Here is a 27,052-nt window from a genome sequence, read left to right on the forward strand (position 1 = left end):
CTCTGGCAGCTTCAGGTGGGTTTTGATGAAGCTTTTTACCGTGGTCTCCGCGTCCTCTCCAGCGGCTTCTGGAACACCAGATTATCACGCATGCTACGAGCTTGTAGATCAATAACTGTTTCTTTCATTTTTTTATTTTCTCTATTTAGCTGAGTAACATTGTCTGTGAGACATTTCACCGACTCCCTTAGCGTGGCATTTTCAGCAGCTAGCGTTTTCCATTTGCTGCTGGCTGAACTCCAGGGATTCTCGCAAGGACTTAAATTCACGGTGAAGAATCTCCACCAAGGACAGCCTTGCATCGAAACTGGACAATCGCTTGTCGATTGACTCCAGTATGTTGGCAATATCTTTGCCGGCTGGCGATGTTGTGCCGGGGGAATCTTTTTGACGACAGCGTCTCAGGTTTGGCAGCTGCACACTGGGCCTTCTTCATCACGAGATCCTGAAAGCACTGATCAATGTACAGGGAGTGCAGAATTATTAGGCAAATGAGTATTTTGTCCACATCATCCTCTTCATGCATGTTGTCTAACTCCAAGCTGTATAGGCCCGGAAGCCTACTACCAATTAAGCATATTAGGTGATGTGCATCTCTGTAATGAGAAGGGGTGTGGTCTAATGACATCAACACCCTATATCAGGTGTGCATAATTATTAGGCAGCGTCCTTTCCTTTGGCAAAATGGGTCAAAAGAAGGACTTGAAAGCACAGAAAAGTCAAAAACAGTGAGATATCTTGCAGAGGGATGCAGCAGTCTCAAAATTGCAAAGCTTCTGAAGCGTGATCATCGAACAATCAAGCGTTTCATTCAAAATAGTCAACAGGGTCGCAAGAAGCGTGTGGAAAAACCAAGGCGCAAAATAACTGCCCATGAACTGAGAAAAGTCAAGCGTGCAGCTGCCAAGATGCCTCTTGCCACCAGTTTGGCCATATTTCAGAGCTGCAACATCACTGGAGTGCCCAAAAGCACAAGGTGTGCAATACTCAGAGACATGGCCAAGGTAAGAAAGGCTGAAAGACGACCACCACTGAACAAGACACACAAGCTGAAACGTCAAGACTGGGCCAAGAAATATCTCAAGACTGGTTTTTCTAAGGTTTTATGGACTGATGAAATGAGAGTGAGTCTTGATGGGCCAGATGGATGGGCCCGTGGCTGGATTGGTAAAGGGCAGAGAGCTCCAGTCCCACTCAGACAGCAGCAAGGTGGAGGTGGAGTACTGGTTTGGGCTGGTATCATCAAAGATGAGCTTGTGGGGCCTTTTCGGGTTGAGGATGGAGTCAAGCTCAACTCCCAGTCCTACTGCCAGTTTCTGGAAGACACCTTCTTCAAGCAGTGGTACAGGAAGAAGTCTGCATCCTTCAAGAAAAACATGATTTTCATGCAGGACAATGCTCCATCACACGCGTCCAAGTACTCCACAGCGTGGCTGGCAAGAAAGGGTATAAAGGAAGAAAAACTAATGACATGGCCTCCTTGTTCACCTGATCTGAACCCCATTGAGAACCTGTGGTCCATCATCAAATGTGAGATTTACAAGGAGGGAAAACAGTACACCTCTCTGAACAGTGTCTGGGAGGCTGTGGTTGCTGCTGCATGCAATGTTGATGGTGAACAGATCAAAACACTGACAGAATCCATGGATGGCAGGCTTTTGAGTGTCCTTGCAAAGAAAGGTGGCTATATTGGTCGCTGATTTGTTTTTGTTTTGTTTTTGAATGTCAGAAATGTATATTTGTGAATGTGGAGATGTTATATTGGTTTCACTGGTGAAAATAAATAATTGAAATGGGTATATATTTGTTTTTTGTTAAGTTGCCTAATAATTATGCACAGTAATAGTCACCTGCACACACAGATATCCCCCTAAAATAGCTAAAACTAAAAACAAACTAAAACTACTTCCAAAAACATTCAGCTTTGATATTAATGAGTTTTTTGGGTTCATTGAGAACATGGTTGTTGTTCAATAATAAAATTATTCCTCAAAAATACAACTTGCCTAATAATTCTGCACTCCCTGTAATGTGTGACACTGAGCTAAAACGCCTTTCACTTTCCACACTGCTACATGGGGCTGAGAGGTATTTACAGGCCATTTTAGCCAAAGTAGGGAACCTGATTTTGTTGACACCCAGTACTTCAGAGGACTGTCTTCATGAGGGCTCGGGGCCTCTCCGAGGTATGTGTCGAGCTCAATGGCAGAACCTGCTGCCAGCGGCTGTGCTGCCTGGGGCTGCTCCTTAGCGATTTCATCAAATACAGTGTCCAGACTGCTGCTAGTGCTGGCCTGGGCCTCAAGGAACAGTTTAGCAGGAGGTTCTGCAGCTTCTGCCCGACTCCCCTCTGTCTCAGCTCTGGACATCATCTGCAGCTCCTGCTTCAGGTGCAGCTTGGCCTCTGGAGCAGTGTTGTTGGAGAAGAAGCGATCTTTATACCTGTACAAAATTCATAAATTAATGTATTAATATGTGGAAAAATAGGACTAATTTTAGTTTCCCCTAAACCACTGTGACAAATGCCAGCCATTTGACTTTCTGGTAATAATAAGGGAAATGTATTTCATATTATATATTGCATACATTTGTATTTGTGTATTTTAGTTACAAATATATAATATTTCAGATGTAAAATAATCTTACATTTAGTACTGTAGCTATACTCATTGAATACCTATAGCACACAGACTTTACCTTGGGTCGAGTATGGTGGAGATGAAGTACAGTGGGTTGGTCTCGACGCCACTGAAGCGCTTCTTGACAGCTGCCAGTAAGGTTGCTTTCATTGTCTTGACGCCGTGGTCTTCGTCTGTGTCTCTGTTTCGAAGTCTCACTAGCACAGTCACAGCTGGGATGACATCAGAGGCTAGTGCGTCGTAGCTGCTCACTTTTTTAGTTAGTTCCTCAAAGGGGGCGAGGATGGCAACAGTCGTCTCCATAAGAGCCCATTGGTGAGCGGTGAGATAGTCAGGGAGTTCGTGCTCGGACACGCCCAGCACTCGCTTTTGCTCAATGAGGGACTGGAGCATGTAATACGTGCTGTTCCAGCTCGTCTGTACGTCCTGCTGCAGTCTCTTTATTGGCTGGTTGAGCTGTCCCTGAATGTCCTCGAGGCGGGAGTAGGCTAAGGCGGACTGTTTAAAATGCCCAACTATTTTCCGCCGCACTGCTGTAGCATCAGCTATGCTCATCTGTGCTAATAAGCGTGGGTAAACTCTTTGTACTCGTTGTCGTGTTGGGATTTTAGGTGCTTGATTAAATTACTTGTGTTAAATGCGCTACCTTTAGAGCCTCCTCTGGACAATCTTGCTGAGCACAATTTGCAGTCCGCCTTTGTTTTCGCGTCTTCGTTCACTTTGAAATAGTTCCACACGGCTGACTTGTCTCGCCTCACCTTCTCCCAGCTCTGAGATCCAGCCGGGGCCTGGGGGCGGGCACTCGGGGCCTGGAGGCGGGCACTCGGCACCTGTGATTAACCCCATACATGCTGCTCAACCATAGACAGGTCTCAGACCGTGGTATTGGTCCTCAGAATCGGCGGACTTTTAATGAGTACGAGTCTGAACCAAAGAGTAAAACAGTGAAATGTGGATTATTAAATATTAGGTCTCTCTCCTCCAAGTCTCTGTTAGTACATGACTTAATAATTGATCAACAAATTGATTTACTCTGCCTTACAGAAACCTGGTTGCAGCAGGATGATTATGTTAGTTTAAATGAATCAACACCCCCGAGTCATTCTAACTACCAGAAATCTCGAAGCACAGGCCGAGGGGGCGGTGTGGCAGCAATTTTTCACACCAGCCTATTAATTAATGAAAGACCAAGACAGACTTTTAATTCATTTGAAAGCCTGATCCTTAACATTGTCCACCCCAGCTGTAAAACTCAGAAACCAGTCTTACTTGTTATCATCTATCGTTCACCTGGGCCTTACACAGAGTTTCTGTCTGATTTCTCAGACTTTTTATCTGATTTAGTTCTCAGCTCAGATAAAATAATTATTGTGGGTGATTTTAACATCCATGTAGATGCTAAAAATGACAGCCTCAACATGGCATTTAATCTGTTATTAGACTCAATTGGTTTCTCTCAAAATGTAAAAGAACCCACCCACCACTTTAATCACACTCTAGATCTTGTTTTAACATATGGCATCGAACCTGAACATTTAACAGTGTTTCCTGAAAACCCTCTCCTGTCTGATCATTTCCTGATAACATTTACATTTACAATTATTGATTACACAGCGGTGGAGAGTAGACTTTATCAAAGTAGATGTCTTTCTGAAAGCGCTGTAACTAAGTTTAAGAATATAATCCACCCACTGTTATCATCTTCAATGCCCTGTACCAACATAGAGCAGAGCAGCTATCTGAACGCTACCCCAACAGAGATCGATTATCTTGTTAATAATTTCACCTCCTCACTACGTACGACTCTGGATACTGTAGCTCCTGTGAAAACTAAGGTCTCTAATCAGAAGTACCTGACTCCGTGGTATAATTCTCAAACACGTACCCTAAAGCAGATGACTCGTAATCTGGAGAGGAAATGGCGTGTCACAAATTTAGAGGATCATCATTTAGCCCGGAGAAATAGTTTGCTGCTTTATAAGAAAGCCCTCCGCAAAGCCAGAACATCTTACTATTCATCACTGATTGAAGTAAATAAGAACAACCCCAGGTTTCTCTTCAGCACTGTAGCCAGGCTGACAAAAAGTCAGAGCTCTTTTGAGCCAACAATCCCTTTAACGTTAACTAGTAATGACTTCATGAACTTCTTCACAAATAAAATTTTTATCATTAGAGAAAAAATTACCAATAATCATCCCACAGATGTAATATTATCTACAGCTACTCTTAGTACCATTGATATTAAGTTAGACTCTTTTTCTCCAATTGATCTTTCTGAGTTAACTTCAATAATTACTTCCTCCAAACCATCAACGTGTCTTTTAGACCCCATTCCTACAAAACTGCTCAAAGAAGTCCTGCCATTAATTAATTCTTCGATATGATCAACCTATCTCTAATGATCGGCTATGTACCACAGGCCTTCAAGCTAGCTGTAGTTAAACCTTTACTCAAAAAGCCATCTCTAGACCCAGCAGTCTTAGCTAATTATAGGCCAATCTCCAACCTTCCTTTCATATCAAAAATCCTTGAAAGAGTAGTTGTCAAACAGCTAACAGATCATCTGCAGAGGAATGGTTTATTTGAAGAGTTTCAGTCAGGTTTCAGAGCTCATCACAGCACAGAAACAGCTTTAGTGAAGGTTACAAATGATCTTCTTATGGCCTCTGACAGTGGACTCATCTCTGTGCTTGTCCTGCTAGACCTCAGTGCAGTGGTCGATACTGTCGACCATAATATCCTATTAGAGCGATTAGAACATGCTGTAGGTATTACAGGTACTGCACTGCAGTGGTTTGTATCATATCTATCTAATAGACTCCAGTTTGTTCATGTAAATGGAGAGTCCTCTTCACACACTGAGGTTAATTATGGAGTTCCACAGGGTTCAGTGCTAGGACCAATTCTGTTTACATTATACATGCTTCCCTTAGGCAGTATCATTAGAAGACATAGCATACATTTTCACTGCTATGCAGATGACACCCAGCTCTATCTGTCCATGAAGCCAGATAACACACACCAATGAGTTAAACTGCAGGAATGTCTTAAAGACATAAAGACCTGGATGGCCACTAACTTTCTGCTTCTTAATTCAGATAAAACTGAGGTTATTGTACTCGGCCCTGAAAAGCCTAGAAATATGGTATCTAACCAGATTCTTACTCTGGATGGCATTACCTTGGCCTCCAGTAATGCTGTAAAGAACCTTGGAGTCATTTTTGACCAGGACATGTCCTTCAATGCACATATTAAACAAATATGTAAGACTGCGTTCTTCCATTTGCGCAACATCTCTAAAATTAGAAATATCCTGTCTCAGAGTGACGCTGAAAAACTAGTTCATGCATTTATTACTTCCAGGCTGGACTACTGTAATTCATTATTATCAGGATGTCCAAAAAACTCACTGAAAAGCCTTCAGCTAATCCAAAACGCTGCAGCAAGAGTACTGACAGGGACTAGAAAGAGAGAGCATATTTCTCCTGTTTTGGCTTCCCTTCATTGGCTTCCTGTTAAATCCAGAATTGAATTCAAAACCCTGCTCCTCACATACAAGGTCTTAAATAATCAGGCCCCATCTTATCTCAATGACCTTGTAGTACCATATCACCCTATTAGAGCGCTCCGCTCTCGCTCTGCAGGCCTACTTGTTGTTCCTAGAGTATTTAAAAGTAGAATGGGAGGGAGAGCCTTCAGTTTTCAGGCCCCTCTTCTGTGGAACCAGCTTCCAGTTTGGATTCGGGAGACAGACACTATCTCTACTTTTAAGATTAGGCTTAAAACTTTCCTTTTTGCTAAAGCATATAGTTAGGGCTGGACCAGGTGACCCTGAATCCTCCCTTAGTTATGCTGCAATAGACATAGGCTGCCGGGGGATTCCCATGATGCATTGAGTTTTTCCTTTCCAGTCACCTTTCTCACTCACTATGTATTAACAGACCTCTCTGCATTAAATCATATCTGTTATTAACCTCTGTCTCTCTTCCACAGCATGTCTTTTATCCTGTCTTCCTTCTCTCACCCCAACCGGTCGCAGCAGATGGCCGCCCCTCCCTGAGCCTGGTTCTGCTGGAGGTTTCTTCCTGTTAAAAGGGAGTTTTTTCTTCCCACTGTTGCCAAAGTGCTTGCTCATAGGGGGTCATATGATTGTTGGGTTTTTTTCTCTGTATCTATGAAGCGCCTTGAGGTGACTTATGTTGTGATTTGGCGCTATATAAATAAAATTGAATTGAATTGAATTGAGTACTTTAGAAAATGTGGTATCGAGGCCAATACCCGATATCGGTATCGGTGCATCCCTAATAATAATAATAATAATCAAATGCTGATTTTCATCTTTTCAGACCTTTGTCTGGATGCTAATCCAGCTGTGTCTGTTTGGAATGACAGTAAATAAATGTCAGACTTACAGCTCCTGTTTTACTGCATTAAAGTGATCAGATGACTTCAACGCTTTGACGGATGGTAGTGAAAGCAGGAAATGACAAATGTAGCACAGCAGCAGCGTTTAACACGTCTGAGCTGGAAACAGAAACTCTGGGATGAATATCATTCATAGAACAACTTCCAGCTTCTTTTGCTCGGCTACAGTTTGGATGGATTTGCATTTAAAGATGCAACAAGACTAAAATGGTTAGGGTCAGGAGGTCAAAGGTCAGAGCTCCTGTGGGTCTGAGGGCGGCCTCACGCTGGAGAAGGATGAAGGAGTCTGACCTGAGCCAGTGTTGGACATGAACACATCAGCACTGCTGTCAGTGAGCCTAACGACAGCCGTTAGCATCATTTCAGTGTTTCAGTCATAAAAACACTTCCTGTCACTGTGGTGGTTACAGTGACATCATGCAGTTTGTGCTTTGACCTCCAGAGGGCGACAAATCAGCACAGACAGGGAGCTCCATTCAAACTTTGCTGCCATCAGTAATAATTCTTCAAATATAATCATCAGTGTTTGAGCAGTTATGATATCAGGGACAATCTAGACATGTGTGACAATACTGAACATGTCACATGACACACCTCAAACATCATGTGATCCACTCTCAGTCTGCACTTTCATTCATGACTTCAACAGGTTGAAATGAGCTTTGAAGAAACATTCAGTGAAATAAATCTTTCATGGATTCATGTGAGCAGCAGATGAACTTTGTACCAACAACATCTTCAATAACAGAGTCTGAATGAAGCTCAGGTGTTGATGCTGCTCACTGATTGGACGCTTGGTTTCAGCTCTGCTCTCAGTCTTTACTGCACAGGTGAAGGTAGAAAGTGTGACTGGATCTATAGACTGGAAACAGAGAAACATGCTGAACATTTGAAGCTTTGCAGCAGAAATGTTCATGTTACAAATACAGCAGAGCTGATCTGGGATCAGTGTGTTCACACCTGCAGCTACAACAAGGTTTCATGTCTCCACACGTCAGCATGTGAACTTTACTCTGACTCAGTCTGAGCAGTCAGACGGCATATTTTTAAAGTTAACACATCAGCACACACAGAGCTGAGCCCCTCCCACCTGTGCTGAGTTTCAGGTGGAGTCCCGCCTCCTTCCAGGAAGCAGCTCACCTGTGTGTCCGTGTTTAGTGTCCAGGTGTGGAGTGGAGCTTGTTGTTGGTGTGTGAAGAAACTGTAAGTTTGCTTTGTTTCCTCCTTTAACAGTTTGTCTTTAGGAACTTTACTGTTTGTTCAGCTCGTGTTTGATTTCTTCACACAACAAACTGTGTGTGTTTGTATTTCCGGTGTTACGTTCTTAGTCTAGGCGAATATTGAACGCAACAAGAAGTTGGCCCACTCACACACCACCCAAGCAAGAACACCAACAACAATATCTTTTTAAAGTGCTAAGCAGCCATTTATTTTCTTCAGCAGTGAGCAGTGCCAAAAATAACAAACAAAACTCCCTAATGGCCCCTACGCTTTCCTACACAAAATGAAAACCAAACAAAAGACAATTCACTTACCTGACTTTCTAAATGAAAACCAGGAGAAAACTTAATCAGCAAAAATGGCTTCTCACGCCTACTAGGCTGCTGCAGTTAAGGATATATACAAGGTGAACAAAATACACGATTGCTACTTGACAAATCTATTTACAGCTATTTACAAAATTAAAGTACTAACGCCACACAAACACACACCATTTTGTCAAAGAAACTCTACACAGCAACGAATCAAAACACAGGTTCTTTGTTGGATGGTCGCGGTTAGGAGAGAGGGGCCAGGTGGCTGTCATCTGGTAGTTAAATACTGGAGGTGTTAGCCAATTATCCAATCCAAGGACAGGAAGAGACTCGACCCAGCTACTCAGCAGGCACGCCCAGGTGTCCACCTCCTAAGAGAGAAAAGGGGAAGAAACCCACAGCCATCCTCTGGTGGGAGGAGTCACACGTAAAACAAACACAACATTGGATCATAACATTTCCCCCACCCAAAAATCGAACATTTAACCCCAAATGAAAATTTTGATTCAAGACCTAGAGAGGGCATCAGCCATGACATTCTCTAAGCCCTTTTTGTATCGGATTTCAATGTTGACGTCCTGGAGGAGTAAGGACCAGCGCATAAGGCGGTGGTTGCTGTTCTGCATCCGAGTTAGGAACTGGAGAGGGTTGTGGTCAGAGAACACGACGGTTGGAACAGGACTGGACCCAAGGTACACTTCAAAGTGCTGCAAGGCTAGCAATAAGGCTAAGGCTTCCTTTTCAATCGTGCTGTAATCCAATTGATGTTTTAGGAATTTTTTGGAAAAGAAACAGACTGGATGGTCAATGCCATTTTCATCCTCCTGCAAAAGCACTGCACCAGCCCCCAAATCACTGGCGTCCACCTCAAGCTTGAACGGATGTGTGAAATCAGGGGCGGCCAACACAGGAGCACTGCAAAGGAGAGCTTTGGCAGCTTCGAAAGCAAACTGACATGTCTCTGACTACACAAATGGTGATTTTGGACTGGCAAGACTGGTTAATGGGGCTACTACCTCGGAGAAGTTTTTGCAGAACCCACGGTAATAACCTGCCATGCCTAGAAAACGCCGCAGCTCCCGACGCGTCTGCGGAGCTGGGAAGTTTAATATTGCCTGCACTTTCACAGCAACAGGGAGGACTTGACCCTGTCCTACTTGTTTCCCTAGGTAGGTTACAACAGCCTTTCCAAACTCACACTTAGCCAAGTTCAGTGTCAGAGAGGCATCGCGCAAACGGTCAAATATTTCACTGAGAGTTTTGAGGTGTTCAGTCCAGGTGGATGAATAGGCCACTATATCATCCAGATACACTTCGCAGTTTATGACTCCATGTAGCACAGTGTTCATCAGTCGTTGGAATGTGGCGGGAGCATTTCTTAACCTGAACGGCATGACGGTGTATTGCAAAAAATGATCGGGTGTAACAAAGGCACTGATTTCTGATGCGCGTTTGGTTAATGGGACTTGCCAGTATCCTTTTAGGAGGTCAAGTTTGGTCACAAAGTTTGCTGAGCCCACACGATCGACCAGGTCATCCATGCGTGGGAGTGGGAAAAGAGTGGTTTTGTAGCAGCGTTTACCTTTCGGTAATCGTTACAGAAACGGGAGGTTTGATCGGGTTTCGGAACGAGTAATGATGGTGAGCTCCAAGAACTATTACTGGGAAGGGCAAAACCATGATCAAGAAGATACTGACTTCTTGCTGCATTATGGCACGCTTAGTGGGATTTACTCTGTAGGCATGTTGCTTTATTGGCTTGTGATCACCCACGTCAATATCATAACTTAGCACGTGCGTTTGAGTGGGGATATCACTAAAAAGAGTTGGGTAATGGTTAATGAGCTCACGGACATCAGTTTTGGCGGGATCAGACAGATGTGCTAAATCAAGTCAGCCAAAATTTCAGAGTTCCTCAGACGTGCACCGGAAACAGAGCTGTGCCTGTCATCCAACCCATCATCGCAGGGACTATATAAGGGTTGAGAGACTGATACTGACACGAAATGTCTCTTTCAAAAGATGTAGCGGACCACGCACAGTGTGGCCAAAAACTAAATCAGCTGGACTGAACCCCAAAGACTCCTGGCATGTCTCCCTGACGGCGAACAACAGTAGTGGCAACCCCTCATCCCACTCACGGCTTGACTCAGTGCAAAATTTGCGAAGCATGTGTTTCAGAGTTTGGTGGAACCTTTCTAATGCCTGACTCTCCGGGTGATACACGCTGGAAGTGTGATGGGTGGCACCGAGCTCTGTCATGACCTGGGCAAAGATTTTAGACATAAAATTTGTGCCCTGATCTGTTTGGATGGGTTTAGGCAGTCCAATGGTAGAAAAAAAACGTAACAAGTGCTTTCACAATCCCACGGGTTTTTAATGAGCGCAATGGAATGGCCTCAGGATAACGGGTTGCAGTACACATCATGGTGAGGAGGTATTGGTTTCCGGACTTTGTTTTTGGAAGAGGACCAACACAATCAACAATGACATGCTCAAATGGTTCCCCAACGACTGGGATGGGTTTTTTTTTTTTTTGTTTTGTTTTTTTTTTTTTGGGATGGGATGGGTTTTAACGGAGCAGCCGGAATTACTTGATTTGGTTTACCGGCCAGCTGACATGTATGGCACGAGCAGCAGAATTTTACTACATCAGATTTGAGACCAGGCCAGAAGAAGTAACGGAGGACACGGTTGTATGTTTTTGTAATTCCCAAATGACCGGACATGATGTGGTCATGTGCTAAGCTTAGGACCTGGCGACGGAATGACTGCGGAACAACAATTTGCTGCACTCCCTCATGGGTGCAGCCAGAACTGGGAGTCCAGTAGTGCATCAGCACCCCATCCTCAATGAGGTAGGATGCAGATTTCCCACACTTAGGTTCCTTCACATAAGCCCAACAGGATGACAAGCTTTCATCATTTTTCTGGGCTTCTACAGTGGGGCAAAAAAGTATTTAGTCAGCCACCGATTGTGCAAGTTCCCCCACCTAAAATGATGACAGAGGTCAGTAATTTGCACCAGAGGTACACTTCAACTGTGAGAGACAGAATGTGGAAAAAAAATCCATGAATCCACATGGTAGGATTTGTAAAGAATTTATTGGTAAATCAGGGTGGAAAATAAGTATTTGGTCAATAACAAAAATACAACTCAATACTTTGTAACATAACCTTTGTTGGCAATAACAGAGGTCAAACGTTTACTATAGGTCTTTACCAGGTTTGCACACACAGTAGCTGGTATTTTGGCCCATTCCTCCATGCAGATCTTCTCGAGAGCAGTGATGTTTTGGGGCTGTCGCCGAGCAACACGGACTTTCAACTCCCGCCACAGATTTTCTATGGGGTTGAGGTCTGGAGACTGGCTAGGCCACTCCAGGACTTTCAAATGCTTCTTACGGAGCCACTCCTTTGTTGCCCGGGCGGTGTGTTTTGGATCATTGTCATGTTGGAAGACCCAGCCTCGTTTCATCTTCAAAGTTCTCACTGATGGAAGGAGGTTTTGGCTCAAAATCTCACGATACATGGCCCCATTCATTCTGTCCTTAACACGGATCAGTCGTCCTGTCCCCTTGGCAGAAAAACAGCCCCATAGCATGATGTTTCCACCCCCATGCTTCACAGTAGGTATGGTGTTCTTGGGATGCAACTCAGTATTCTTCTTCCTCCAAACACGACGAGTTGAGTTTATACCAAAAAGTTCTACTTTGGTTTCATCTGACCACATGACATTCTCCCAATCCTCTGCTGTATCATCCATGTGCTCTCTGGCAAACTTCAGACGGGCCTGGACATGCACTGGCTTCAGCAGCGGAACACGTCTGGCACTGCGGGATTTGATTCCCTGCCGTTGTAGTGTGTTACTGATGGTGACCTTTGTTACTTTGGTCCCAGCTCTCTGCAGGTCATTCACCAGGTCCCCCCGTGTGGTTCTGGGATCTTTGCTCACCGTTCTCATGATCATTTTGACCCCACGGGATGAGATCTTGCGTGGAGCCCCAGATCGAGGGAGATTATCAGTGGTCTTGTATGTCTTCCATTTTCTGATGATTGCTCCCACAGTTGATTTTTTCACACCAAGCTGCTTGCCTATTGTAGATTCACTCTTCCCAGTCTGGTGCAGGTCTACAATACTTTTCCTGGTGTCCTTCGAAAGCTCTTTGGTCTTGGCCATGGCGGAGTTTGGAGTCTGACTGTTTGAGGCTGTGGACAGGTGTCTTTTATACAGATGATGAGTTCAAACAGGTGCCATTCATACAGGTAACGAGTGGGGGACAGAAAAGCGTCTTACAGAAGACGTTACAGGTCTGTGAGAGCCAGAGATTTTCCATGTTTGAGGTGACCAAATACATATTTTCCACCCTGATTTACGAATACATTCTTTATAAATCCTACCATGTGAATTCATGGATTTTTTTTTCACATTCTGTCTCTCACAGTTGAAGTGTACCTCTGGTGCAAATTACTGACCTCTGTCATCATTTTAAGTGGAGGAACTTGCACAATCGGTGGCTGACTAAATACTTTTTTGCCCCACTGTACTTTATCACTTTGAATTACGGTCACATCTTCTAAGGCACGAGGTTTAGTCTGTAGAAGGTTTATTGGGGAGGGGGATTTACCCTTCCTGGTCTGTTCCTTTCTTTTGAGAATGGGACAAACAGCAATGAGGTGTCCTTGCTCATGGCAATAATAACACTCTATTTTCAATGGATGAGGTGGTGGTACGACGGGTGTTCGTTGGAGACCAGATTTTGGGGCTAACAGAGGTTGGTGGGCTGTGAACAGGAGCTGAAAACACCCCTTTGTGTGTCAACACAAACTCATCAGCCTGTACAGAAGCGTTAGAAGAGTTTTAGCCTTCTGTTCGTTTAAGTAGGTTACCACTTTTTCTGGGAGTTGACTTTTGAACTCTTCTAACAACACCAACTCACGCAAGTCATCTAAGGTTTTTACTTTTGTAGCGTGACACCATTTATCAAACAGAGTTTTCTTTTCTCTGGCAAACTCCACATAAGTCTGGGTGGCAGATTTTTTCACATTCCTAAATCTTTGCCTGTAAGCCTCTGGCACAAGCTCGTATGCACGCAGGACAGCAGCTTTCACAATGTCATAGTCCAAACTGTCCTCAAGTGAAAGAGCTGTGCATACCTCTTGAGCTTTCCCCACCCATTTGCATTGAAGTAAAAGAGACTATACATTCTTTGGCCAGTGTAGTGCACCTGCAATGCGCTCAAACACTGTGAAATAAGAGTCTACCTCAGTTTCTCTAAATGCTCGGACTAATTTGATGTGTCTACTTACATCAAAGTGTCAGTGAATGCATCGTGTGTGCTTCAGGCTCCATCTAGTGGACTGAAAGCAGAGCAGCTGATGGCAGCTTCCTCTGCCTCACACTGCTGTCTGACTGCATTCAGCTGACACTGAGATGAAGCAGGAAAGAAGCAGCTGATATTTGGACAGCACACATGATAAAAGGAGGATTTCAGCTGATGTGCACATGAATGATTTGTGTTTCCTCTGCAGGTAGAAAGTGTGTGTGAGCTGAATTGAGCAGCATGGATCAGTGTGAGGACAGAGAGGAGGGAGTCCCTCCCTCTAAAAGCACTCTGTGTGGGGAACATGAGAGCCAGACCAAAGCTCAGAGGTGAGATGACCATCTCTAACTGTCCATGACTCTTCTCCATGTCACAGCTCAGCACTCACATCACTGCTGCATCATTATTCACAGGAACCCACCTGGACCTCCACCCAGCTCTGTGTCCTTTAAGAGCAAACGGGTGAAGCATTTCTTTCGTAATTTAGGGCGAAAAAAGTCATCTGACGAAAAGTAAGTTCATGTCAGTATTAAAATGTTTGAAATTTTAATCAGCTTTTACTATTTAACAATTTATACTTTATTTATACTTTTTATGTAATGTATTGGACACATTGGATGTGACACATGTTTCATGTTCACTTACTTTTAGCGTCAATCAGAAACCACCCAGCTCTGTGTCCTTACAGAGTGATGCATCTAAAGGTCGTCTCATTCATTTTAAAGTCCAGCCTGTGTCTGCTGCAGAGAGGTGAGCTGTTAGCAACATGAACTCTTTGATTAAACTGCTTGATGTTGTTGGATATAAACTACAAACACGTCGTTCGCTCAGTCCCATTTAAACTGAATTTTAAAACAAGCCTTTGGTTTCTAAACAACTGAAAACTAATGAAAACTAATGAATAATGAAGTAAATGCAGAATAAACACAAAGAATGTTAAACGCTTCAATTCAAAGAGACTTTGAATAGTTTTCAGTCTTTAACTCAGCTTCTCTGCTGTAAATACAACTTTGTAACAAACATATATACTAAAAGCTAAGTGTGCACTAATATATAATAATATATAATCTATATTACTACTGTTAATGAAAATGTTTAATCAGACTCATCACAGGGTTACTGTGGATTAATTTGGATTAATCACGATTAAATATCATTTTTAATGTAAACTAATCAAATTTCATTTCATGAGCAAACAGACTCGAGAGAAAAGGGCAAATTTACACACTTAACATGTTTATTGAACATGTAAACATTGATTAACCTCCTGAATGAGCCGACCCCCCCCAGGGACAGTCCTGCATGCTAATGATGGGCTCTGCTCTGTACCTGCAGGATTCTGTCAGCCACAAACTCCTCAGCTGATCCTGAATCTGAGCCCATCTGTCAAACAATCATTTTCTTCACAGGTCTGTGGAGGTGGTGCTGATCCTGCAGCAGTCTAACACTCTCTGTCACTCTTCTTCAAGTCTTTGACACGAGGAACCAAAACTATGTCATTAACAACACTAACAGGTCTGCAGTTTGTCCACTTGGCAGTTGTGTCATCAGTGCTTTGCATTGTTGTGATATTTTAAGCTGGAAGTGCTTCGGTGAAAAGAAAATTCCTTCTGTCACGATGTGCAGAATCCTTCATGTTGGTCGGCTGGTCCGTCTTGTTATTTTTTTAATGCTCAAACTTTCCATCGGGAGGTCAGTGTGTGTTTGTCATCTTCCATATTGAGCTGATTGGTTCAGCTGCCGTCACTAACAGATGTGCTGCACATCTGCACGTGTGCAAAGGTAACTCTACTTGGACAAACTGCTCGAAGTGCGTTGATAGAAACATCTCAGGGATTTTGAGTCGTTCTGCTCTCCAGATGTGTCGTGTTAAAGGTTTTTATCATGTTAATCATGATAACAGATGAACCCCTAACCCTAACCCTACATGTTAATGTTGACAGCACTGGTAAATCCTTTTTAATGTTCTTCTGTCAGATCATTGATTAGACTCGACTCCAAATACGAGACTCAGAAAACTCAAATGAAAACTCAAATCAAAGCAATGAGAAAAGGACTTCTTGTGTTAGAATGAAAACATATGGAAGTGGTCAGGTTTCAACCACTCGATGAATCTACTGCACAGTTACATTCAGGGACCTTTGGCCTCCTGAGAGCATTAGTTGATGGTTCATCACAGTTTTACCTTCCAGTGAGTGAATTTATTCGTTTGATGAAGTCTCAAAGTTTCCTCTGAGCTTCTGCAACATCATCACTTCCATCACTGATGAAAGAAAGTTCATAGAAATCTTCAGAATCTGAGAGTCTAAAACTTGACAAACTTGATTCAGATGAAGTTATTTGAACAGAAACTCCTGGATCTTTATCCTGTGTTGATCTAATCCTTCATGTTTCCTCCACAGAGTGGACCAGCAGAGCTCAGAGGTTCCCAGTGGTCAGTCTGCCCAGCAGCATCAAACACAGCTGGACTCCATATTTATGGTCTGTACATGTACAACAACTACTGTTACATCTGTTCTGTTCACAGTCATCTCCATGCTGCTCTTTGGAGACCAGTGGATCGTCTGTAGGGCTGAGAACAAAGTACAAATACTTCATTACATAACCTAATTACTATTTTCAGGTATCTGTAGTTTACTTGAGTAGTAGCTATTTTTTACTTTTACTCTGTACATTTTTAAACAAATATTTGAACTTTCTACTTCTTAAAAGTAGAAACTTCCTCCAAAGAGCTACTTTCTTTTTTACTATTACTTTTAAGTTTAATGAGTACTTCAACTTTTACTGGAGTAGTTTTTAACCCTTTAAGACCTACCATAGAACCAAGTCCACCAGAGCTTATATTATACTGTATTTTTACCTGCTGTGGAGCCATTTTGGGAGCATTTCAAGTTGCTATACATCAATACAACCATTATAGCCCAGATTTTAATAATATGTATTCATTAAGTGCATAGTAATTACATAAATTGCAAAAAGTGCAATAAACTACAAAAAAATTGAAAATCGTTTTTGCTTTTTTAACATATATTTGTAGTTAGAGAAATTTAAGAGGCTTATACCTCAAAACTGTAAATACAAAAAAGTTGCACAAAATAGTTTCCCACCACAGGAAATTTATTTTGAGTGTCTTCATAGTTTTATTTTTGAAATACACCAATTTTTATACACTGCAGGAAAAACGAAAATAAATATTATACTGCAAATTTGCAAAAAAGCAGCATATGCATCAAAATAAACTATTTCCAGCAGTGCAATATGACTTCTAACCATCCCAGAAACGACACAGAAAGTCATAAAGTCAAAGATAACTTTTAAAAAGACCAGTATATGCCCTGAGGCCCTGATCATAAAAAAGACTACATTTCCGCGAAAATGACGTCACTTCCGGTTTCGGGCAGGTAATGGCGGAAATGCAAAAGTTCGCGCTGACGTCTATTCCAACGTAGGAAGTGTTATGAACAGCTGATCGGATCGGCAAAGCGTGTTTCTGGAATATTATGTTTTTGTTCCTGCAAGCGCTTTTTATGCAGTTTTTGCAAAGCTTTATGTGGAAGGAAACCGTGACCTAGGACAAGCTGATGGCATAAGATGTAAGTACAACTCCTCCGGTTTCATATGCAAAAAAAATTTTTGCGCTAGCTTACGTGGTTGCAGTGCTACTGGGATTTAAAAATAGTTACGCAAAACAGAGCGTGTCCGCTCCGATCGGCTCTAAAGGGTTAACAGTAGTAGTTGTCCTTAAACACAAGTACAGACTTTGTGTACTTTGCTGATTCTTACAATGATTCAGTTCTGATTCACAAATTCAGTTTTGGCTCAGTCAGAAATATTATAATCATGATTATTTATCTTGGATTTCACTGTTGAAAGAACCTGTAAACCTTGTAAAGTAAAAAGATTTAATTCCAAATGATTTGATTCTTTCTCTGCAACTACAAACTCCGTGTAAACTACTGTGGTAAAAAAAACAAAGCTGAGACTTCATCAGAGGTTAATGATCCACACTTTGTGTTTACATGTTATCATGATTACATGATTTCACTGTGATTGGCTCATTCATAAATATTCTGTTCCAGCTGCTGGAGGACAACATCATCACTTTTATGAACGAGCTGAAGAAGATCCAGAAGGTTCTGAGTCCAGATTACCCAGAATGCTTAGAGAGTCAGAGGGAGGATGAGGAGGAGAGGAGCAGAGAAGCACTTGTGACAATCACAGTGAACTTCCTGAGGAGACTGAAGCAGGAGAAGCTGGCTGAGCGTCTCTATTGCAGTAAGAGCATTTCTGTAAGCATTTAAGCTGATTGATGACTACAACAGTCATTAAACAACCACTGTTGTCCTACCGGGAGACTTCAACGCTCATGTGGCCAATGACAGTGAGCCCTGGAGGGGCGTGATTGGGAGGAATGGTGTCCTGGATCTGAATCCGAGTGGTGTTTTGTTTTTGGACTTCTGTGCATAGTGTATGTATAGTGCAGGTGGAGCACTGCTGACGTCGACAGAGAATATTGTTAGGCGGTGGAAGGAATACTTTGAGGACTTCCTTAATCCCACTGGCTCCTGTAGAAGAAGCAGAGTCTGTGGATGAGGGGACGACTTACCACTGTAAACCTGAATAAGTTCAGTGAACTCAACATTCATGATGAAACTGATTACATAATAATTTTTAAGTTAACTTAACTAAAAACTATAAGTTCACTGTAACTTAAAAAATAGGACCTGAATAAGATCAAGGAATTGAACTACCTCCAACCTGTAACTTAGTATTTAAGTAACTTTAACTTCACTAAACTTGTATATTTTATTATATTTGAACTTTATTTCATTACTAACTTAAATATTATAACTTATATAAACTCTAATTACTTATTAAAGCACACGCTAAATCTAACCCTTCATAGACAGGGTCTTTCTGTAAAGAAAGAAAGCTGAGACAGTTTTGCAATTGCAAGTTTATTTACAACCACCTGCACAAAACTTTACATGCTTCTGCATTTAAACATGGTTTTAGTGCTTATTGTACAACTTGTACAGTGAAAATTTTAAACAATATAGTGTCACGGGTTGCTTAGAGGATCCACTCGCAGGACTCCTGGGTAGCATTCAAACAGAGACTGTTTATTACAGCTCTTCACCAAGTGTATGTACAGACAGTGAGAGGTTAGTGCTATATACAAGACGTGAGGGGCAGGGGTCCAGGGGTCCAGGGGTCCAGGGAAAACGGGGAAATCACACACACGCTCAGAACAGCCTCTCTCCACTCCGCTAGCGACCTGTCACTCCTTCCACACTCCACACGGGGTCGGGTCCGGGGAATCTAGGAACAAAGGAACGCGTTAAGTCTCTGAGACAAAGGCATGGGAAACTTGAGCTGACAAGAGCCTTCACAACAATCCAGGGTTGAACAGCTGATCTCCTCCTTCTAATATACCAGCTGGTCTGATGAGGCCCAGGTGTGTACGATCCGGGAAGGTGTGGACCGAGGGCGTGAACCCGCCATGAGTTCTGCCCCGGCAAAACAGGGGAGAGGAAAAAGAGAAGAGAAGGGGGGCTAGGAGTGAAGAGATGCTGATCAGCGCCTTGCCGATCCCGCAGGTCGTGACATATAGTGCTTCAGCCTTTCCTTTGGCTCGCTTTTAAAAATAATTTTGGAAACAACATAAAAGTATCAGCCTGATGCTGTTATAAAACTAATAAAAGGCATTTTTATAAACATTTAAACAAAATAAATAGTCTCAGTCTACTCTTTAGCTTTTCCCTTAAACTTCAACATAAATAGTATTTTTATAACAAATAATATAGTGCATCAGTTTTTCTCCAGTTGTTCCCTTTTAAAACTTTTAAAAATAGAAACATTTAAAACAAAAAATATGTATGAGCATTTTCTTCCATGTTTTCATTATAAGACTAAGTTAAATAGAACACCCACTATATATTAAAAAAAAAAAAAAAGAAAGAAAAAAATCTATCTAGAGGCATGTTTGTCTCAGTCTGTCTCAGGCTAAGGAGAACAGATAGCAGCAGATGTCCTAAACCTACAGATCTTTGTATGAAACTTTACTACAGTTTAGTACAACTAGTCATGCGAGGCATCAACTTCATTGGAACAGTCTGAATTTTGCCAGCAGTATAGTGCCAGCACCTGTACCCGCTACTCTGGCAGTAAAAGATTGTTTTTGAAACAAAGAAGACATGGTTTCAACTGTTTACCATCCTCAAGGCCCATCAGGAGTTTCTGGATGAATGTGTTAACCAGGTTTTTTGGATAGTCCAGATGCAAGACATAAAACAATCCGAACAACAAGACAAATGCATCAGCCACTTGGGAATGTCGCCAACCACAAGCTCATCTTCCACTACAGCTGCTGCACTGACCGGACTGAAGTGCGTTGGGCTCGTACTGTTGACAATGGTCAGAATACCAACAGAGGTGTTGCTGATGTCTGGCTCTGGTGATTCTTCCATCTGCAAAAGACAAAAACAGTTTTGAATTAAAGACACAGATTTAATAGTTACACGGAAAAAAGATGCTTAATTATTATAAATTCCAACAGGGAAGGAATGTTTTCTGCAGCATTGGTTTGTGTGTATTTGTTAGCAATTTACACAAAAATGACAGCATGTGATTGGATGACATTTTCAGCTAAGGTCAGGAATGACACATAAAAGAAGGAATTAGATGTTGGGACTTATCTGGCTCACTGTCTGGATTCAAAAATCTTTCAAAGCCGTTACAACTTAAGACCAGCAAAGGGGAGTTCACTATTTATTTGCAACAGGATGTGCTGGAGTATACAATTGTTGGAGTTAATGTGCTCAATGCTTTCTAGTTAGGTTATATTGTCTGCACATTTGGATTATTGACCAGCACAGCTCTTAATTCCGTAAACATTGGAACTCCTGTGCTCCTTTTTTAATACGCATGCTTCTGTTTCAGATTTGCAGACAATGAACCTAAGACAGGACCCCATTCGGCTTATTATGTCAAATTCTGTCAGGCTCAGGAGAGACTCGGAGTCTCTAGGGAACCACCCCTCACGCTCCACCTCATGATGCTTAATCGACGTAATCAACCCTAATTTGATGCAGTGTGAAAAAAAAATGCACAGAAATCAATTATTTTTCAAGAAATATTAAATAGATTCAACATCTTTCTTCAACAAAATTGCAGACTGCACAGATGGTACCTTCCCAAAGGAAAAAGTACTATAGCTTACTAGGGTATATATATTAGAGTTAATAGTCACTATATACAGTAATTGACTTCTATTCATTTTACATCAAATTAAAACTTTGGGTGTCAGATAATTATTTATTAAAAGCTAGACATTTTAAATGAGAATAAGAAAGGAAAGTATGTCTTTGTGCCCCCTTTTCCCTTTAATGCCCTATCGCCCCCCCCCCCCCCCCCGGCTAAACTTTGCTAGATCCGCCCCTGTACAGTTACCAGCGTCAGCTACGTAGAAAAAGATCCTGGTGTAGAAAGTAATATTAAATAAATTCTAACAACAGCTGATCAAGCTTAAACGTGCTGCTGTTGTTCAGCCGCTAGTTTCCTCTTTCTGGTGCAAAGTGGGCCAAAAACAAACAAGAGAGACGGACTCGCGACAGAAAAGCCGATCAGCTGATCATTAAGCAGTTTCATGATTGAAGTAGCAGCAAGAAGAGGCAGTCGCTTGTTAAGCTTAACGCAGGAATGCTTTACAAACATTCAGAGATGGACTTACACACTTGCTTTACTTCTCTCGGGGATAACTTTGTCGGAGATGAAATGCCGGGTTGCTAGCGAAGCTCCAAATTCTATCCAGACCACCGACAGGTCCCGCATGCCACAGCCGCTCTATCACGTGATGCATACTGCTCCGACTGCTAACGTTCTGAGGTGAGTTACGGCGTGTTGCAACTTTTGCAAGGTGCTTTCGTGATATTTAATGGATCGGATTACATTTATTTTTCTCCGATATCCGATCCAGTAATTTAGGTCAGTATCGGACCGATACCGATACGTAATATCGGATCGGTCCATCTCTAGAAATGATCAGTGTAGTTTACACTAGTAGCCTACCCAAATTTAACTTTTACATATTTTTTGCCTTTTATATATTTAAAATAGAAAAATAAAATAATGGCAAGCAAAAATGTCCCTTTTTGTACAACATCTTAAATGTGTTCATGAAATTTTATTGGTAATGTAACCCTACATGTTTACAGCTTTTTAAACTTGTGCCTATAACGTGTTTTAGAACATATGGTTTGATAAGGAAACAAGTGGGCATAAAACAGTGATTTTCAAATATTTTACCGGCTACACAGTATGAACAATAAATCAACCATCGCCCAAATACCGTTTTTAGTATTAAGCAAACTGTCAGGTTAAGGCTGTGTGCAGGTAGGAGTGGAAGTAGAAGGACCCAAAGTGCAGACACTCAGAGGCGGAAAGTGGCTCAAAACTCAGCTTTTATTGCTGGATGGCAAAAAAGTGGCAAAATGTAACAGAAATCCAAAGTCCAAAAATCCAAATAAACTTACATGACCAGGCAAACGGAACACACAACATAAATGAGAGTAGATCACGACCCAGACACAAAGAAACACAGGGCTTAAATACACAGAGGGAGCAATCAGGGAATGAGTAACAGGAGGGAAACACAGCTGGGGCAAATCAGGCCTAACGAGACAAGGGGAAGCAAAACCAGACACATTAACCTCAGACATGGACTTTCAAAGTAAAACAGGAAACATAACACAGACTCACAGGCAGGCACTATAACAAAGGGAACAAAGACGTGGGACCTGGGGCCTGTTCTTCGTACCGCGCTAAGTGAGTTAGCTGGATGAGATTGTTGACGATTTCGCGTGATCCTGGATCGTTCGGTTTCCCGAAGCCCATCCGGGACTTGCTGTCATAGCAACAGAGCCGTAAGCGTAAACCTGCTCGGGAGCAGGTTTACTTTATGTAAACAGGATTAGATCGCGGCCACGCAGGTATGCCCGCGTCATTCATACGAAAGCAACAGCGATATTCCACCACTGTTTCACCATAAATAAATAACATCAATGTAACTAAAGACAATGCAGCACCTGATCCATTTATTGATTTCACACAGATAGATACAGGTCATTTCCTTAAAAAGGGAAATGTACTATTAACATTCTATTACATGTATGTCATGTAATTGCAAATTACTTTGTGTAATCAAGATGAGAGACCACGGCTATAAAAGCGAAGGTGGATTTGGGAAGTCTGTCGCAGCCATGTCCTGTCCGTATACGCGAGCCACCCATTGCGGAAGGTGCAAGATTGATAAGGAGAGTTTTCAGAATTCAGCGTATATTGCGGGACAGACAGGATCCTTTAGCTCAGCGCGACAGTGTGCTCATAGAGAGATATCGATTTTCCCGTGAGGATATTATTTACTTAACCAACTTGTTGACGAGGGGGTGCAGGACCACCACCTGTCTTTTTTTTGCTCTGCCCTTTTCTTGGTTGCTGTTATAAACAAACAGATTATTTCAGGGTCTCTTTCCAAGAGACGAAAAGCAATATAAGTGATAAATATTACCATTCTGTAGAATATTCTTATATTTCACTTTTACCTGTTCCCATGTTCTAGTGGGTCCTGTTGTGGCTCTAATGTGAAAGGGGATATAATATAACATATTATAATATAATATAATGTAATATAATATTGGATAATTATCGCGCTTTGGGTGCCTTGAAAAGCGCTATATCAATCCACTCCGATATTATTGTTATTATTAAATTACTTACGAGTTTAATTTGTCAGCAACTTTCTGCCAGCCCTCGCTCCTTGCTTTTGCAGCCTTTGCAGTGTTCCCTTGCGTTCTGATTAAACTCTGAAACTCCTGAAATCCCTCACTCAAGAGTTCTTGCTCTGCTGCCGAAAAATACCGAGCCGAGCGCGCTCCGTCGACATTTTCGCCGACCAATCAGAGGGTTGCCGATCAATGTTTCCACTATCGATGCGTAGCCCCTTTTACGACACCCAGTGATGTCATATTACTGCGTCCAGCTGTACTAATCGTCAACAGCAGGTGTGTTCGGGGAACCGGATTAGCGCGCTCACGGTTAGCGCGATGGTTTGGTCTTGGATGTTTCATTTGATCTTGGATGTAGTAAGCGACGTACGAAGCACAGGGCCCTGGGCAGACACAGACACTGACTGGATGTGGGGATACAGCAGACAGGGAAGACAGCAACTATGGAACACAGACAGAAAACCAGAACACTAAAACTCTAACCAACCCCACCAGAGAACCTAAACTAAGAATGATCCCAAAACCCATAAAGCAAAGCTAGAATATAATGAAATAAAAAAAATCAAAGAACCAAAAACACAAAACACTGGGTCAACGACCCAGGGACCCTAACACAAACTAAAACAATAGATTTTTCTCTAAACCAGGGACTAATTCTAGATGAAAAACAGCTTTTGTAAAACATCACATTAAAATAGTGCGAGAAATTTTTTATGTGTATTTTTTATGCATTCAAACCAAATGGGCTCGACGTAGGTGAATGTTTACTTGGCCCGGGAGGGATTCATATATAATTTTGCCGACCTGTATTTTGTCTTCTTCAGTACACGAATAATACAACAATATTAAAATACAGTAAAAAAAAAAAAAAGAAAGCTTACCTCGGAGCTTGTCGATAACTGTGTTTAACCCTTTAAGACCTACCATAGAACCAAGTCCACCAGAGCTTATATTATACTGTATTTTTACCTGCTGTTGAGCCATTTTGGGGAGCATTTCAAGTTGCTATACATCAATACAACCATTATAGCACAGATTTTAATAATATGTATTCATTAAGTGCATAGTAATTACATAAATTGCAAAAAAGTGCAATAAACTACAAAAAAATTGAAAATCGTTTTTGCTTTTTTAACATATATTTGTAGTTAGAGAAATTTAAGAGGCTTATCCCTCAAAACTGTAAATACAAAAAAGTTGCACAAAATAGTTTCCCACCACAGGAAATTTATTTTGAGTGTCTTCTTAGTTTTATTTTTGAAATACACCAATTTTTATATACTGCAGGAAAAACGAAAATAAATATTATACTGCAAATTTGCAAAAAAGCAGCATATGCATCAAAATAAACTATTTCCAGCAGTGCAATATGAGTCCTAAGCATCCCAGAAACGACACAGAAAGGCATATAGTCAAAGATAACTTTTAAAAAGACGACTATAGGCCCTGAGGCCCTGTAAAAAGTAAAAAAGACTACATTTCCGCGAAAATGACGTCACTTCCGGTTTCGGGCAGGTAATGGCGGAAATGCAAAAGTTCGCGCTGACGTCTATTCCAACGTAGGAAGTGTTATGAACAGCTGATCGGATCGGCAAAGCGTGTTTCTGGAATATTATGTTTTTGTTCCTGCAAGTGCTTTTTATGCAGTTTTTGCAAAGCTTTATGTGGAAGGAAACCGTGACCTAGGACAAGCTGATGGCATAAGATGTAAGTACAACTCCTCCAGTTTCATATGCAAAAAAAAATTTTGCGCTAGCTTACGTGGTTGCAGTGCTACTGGGATTTAAAAATAGTTACGCAAAAGAGAGCGTGTCCACTCCGATCGGCTGTAAAGGGTTAATGCTCAAATCCCACTTCTAGCTGTTTGAACGAAAAGAAAAACCACAACTCACGTTACCATGAGACAGCTAGCTTAGCCCACATTTACCCACATTAGGTGGTTATTAGGTTAATATGTAAAACATATTTCGCCAAAACGTAATCATTACCATATCACAACGCTTATGGTGAAAATAAGTAAACCACTGGCAATTTCCCAACAACTGGTACGTGGCTGCCACTGGCGTTTTAGTCTCAATTTAGGCTTGCATTAAAATAGGGGTGGATGAGGTTTCCTGAAGACTCTGGATGTTATAGGGCTTTCTTGGTTGACACGCCTCTATACAATTTTGCTAGGGGATTTCCTCCGGTACCCATTTTTAAGAAGGGGTCCCAAGGGTGTGTTCCAAATATAAGGGGATCACACTCCTTAGCCTACATGGGAAAGTCTATGCCAGGATGCTGGAAAGGAGAGTCCGTCTGTCCATCTGAACCTCGAATGCAGGAAGAAAAATGTGGTTTTCATCCAGGTTGTGGAACACTGGATCAGCTCTTTATCCTCTCGAATATACTTGAGGATGCATTGGTGTTTGTCCAATCAGTCTACATGTGTTTTGTGGACATGGAGAAGGCATTCAGCAGTGTCACTCTGAGTGATCTTTTGGGAGGTATGGAGTGTTTGGCCTGTTGCTAAGGGTATTTGGTCCTTATACATCTGTTGCAGGAGCTTGGTTAGCATAGCCGGACTTATTTCCAGGGGGTGATGGATTCTGCCCGTGTTACCCTTTGGCGCAGATTCTCTTTGTAATTTTTATAGACAGAATTTCCGACAAGTGGCGGAAGGGTTTCCCTTGGGTGGTCTCAGAATCTGATCTCTGCTTTTCGCAGATAATGTGGTTCTGCTGCCCTAATCAGATGATGGCCTCCAGCTCGTACCAGAACGGTTCATGCCTGATTGTGAAGTGGTGGAAATGAGAATCGGCACCTCCAAATCTGGGGCCATGGTCCTTAGCTGGAAAAGGGTTGAGTGCTCACTCCGGGACAAGAATGAGTTCCTGCCCCAAGTGGAGTTCAAGTATCTCGGGGCCTTGTTAACAAGGGACGGGAGAACAGACGGATTGGTGGTACTGCTGCTGCAGTGATGCGGACACTGTACCAGTCTGTCATGGTAAATAGAGAGCTGAGTTTTAAAGCAAAAGTCTCACTTGTTGATCTACATTCCTAACCTCACTTATAGTCATGTTGTTAGTGACCAAAAGAGCAAGTTTGCAGATACAAGCAGTGGAAATGGGCTTCCTCTGAAGGGCTGCTGACTTCTGCCTTAGTAATAGGGTGAGAAGTTCTGCCACCTGGGATGGCCTCAGAGTAGAGCTGCTGCTCCTCCACATCGAAAGGAGCCAGTTGAGGTCATTTGGGTCTGACAAGGATGCCTCCTGGGCACCTACTAAATGAGGTGTTCTGGGCATGTCCCACTGAGGCAGACCCAGGACACGCTGGAAAGATTATATCTCTTGGCTTGCCTTGGA

The 27,052-nt window shown here is 42.2% G+C and overlaps 1 protein-coding gene and 1 pseudogene across 1 annotated transcript in view; one reads left to right on the forward strand and one right to left on the reverse strand.

The window, feature by feature from the left end:
• The window catches only part of LOC146634309 (protein NLRC3-like), a 709,813-nt gene that overhangs the window by 5,700 nt on the left and 677,061 nt on the right, over nt 1–27,052 (forward strand). Inside the window, exons 2-6 of the mRNA XM_085376492.1 lie at nt 14,132–14,252; nt 14,337–14,435; nt 14,575–14,673; nt 16,326–16,404; nt 18,003–18,198. Of these exons, the coding sequence (XP_085232618.1) occupies nt 14,164–14,252; nt 14,337–14,435; nt 14,575–14,673; nt 16,326–16,404; nt 18,003–18,198 (562 nt within the window). The 5' untranslated portion in view covers nt 14,132–14,163. The remainder of the gene's footprint in view (nt 1–14,131; nt 14,253–14,336; nt 14,436–14,574; nt 14,674–16,325; nt 16,405–18,002; nt 18,199–27,052) is intronic.
• Nucleotides 1,990–2,789, reverse strand: LOC146634310 (zinc finger BED domain-containing protein 4-like; annotated as a pseudogene).

Source organism: Diplotaxodon limnothrissa, linkage group LG3 (assembly GCF_057381915.1).
Source record: "Diplotaxodon limnothrissa isolate DT_005_m linkage group LG3, D_limnothrissa_male_GT1.1, whole genome shotgun sequence".
Taxonomy (NCBI): Eukaryota; Metazoa; Chordata; class Actinopteri; order Cichliformes; family Cichlidae; genus Diplotaxodon; species Diplotaxodon limnothrissa.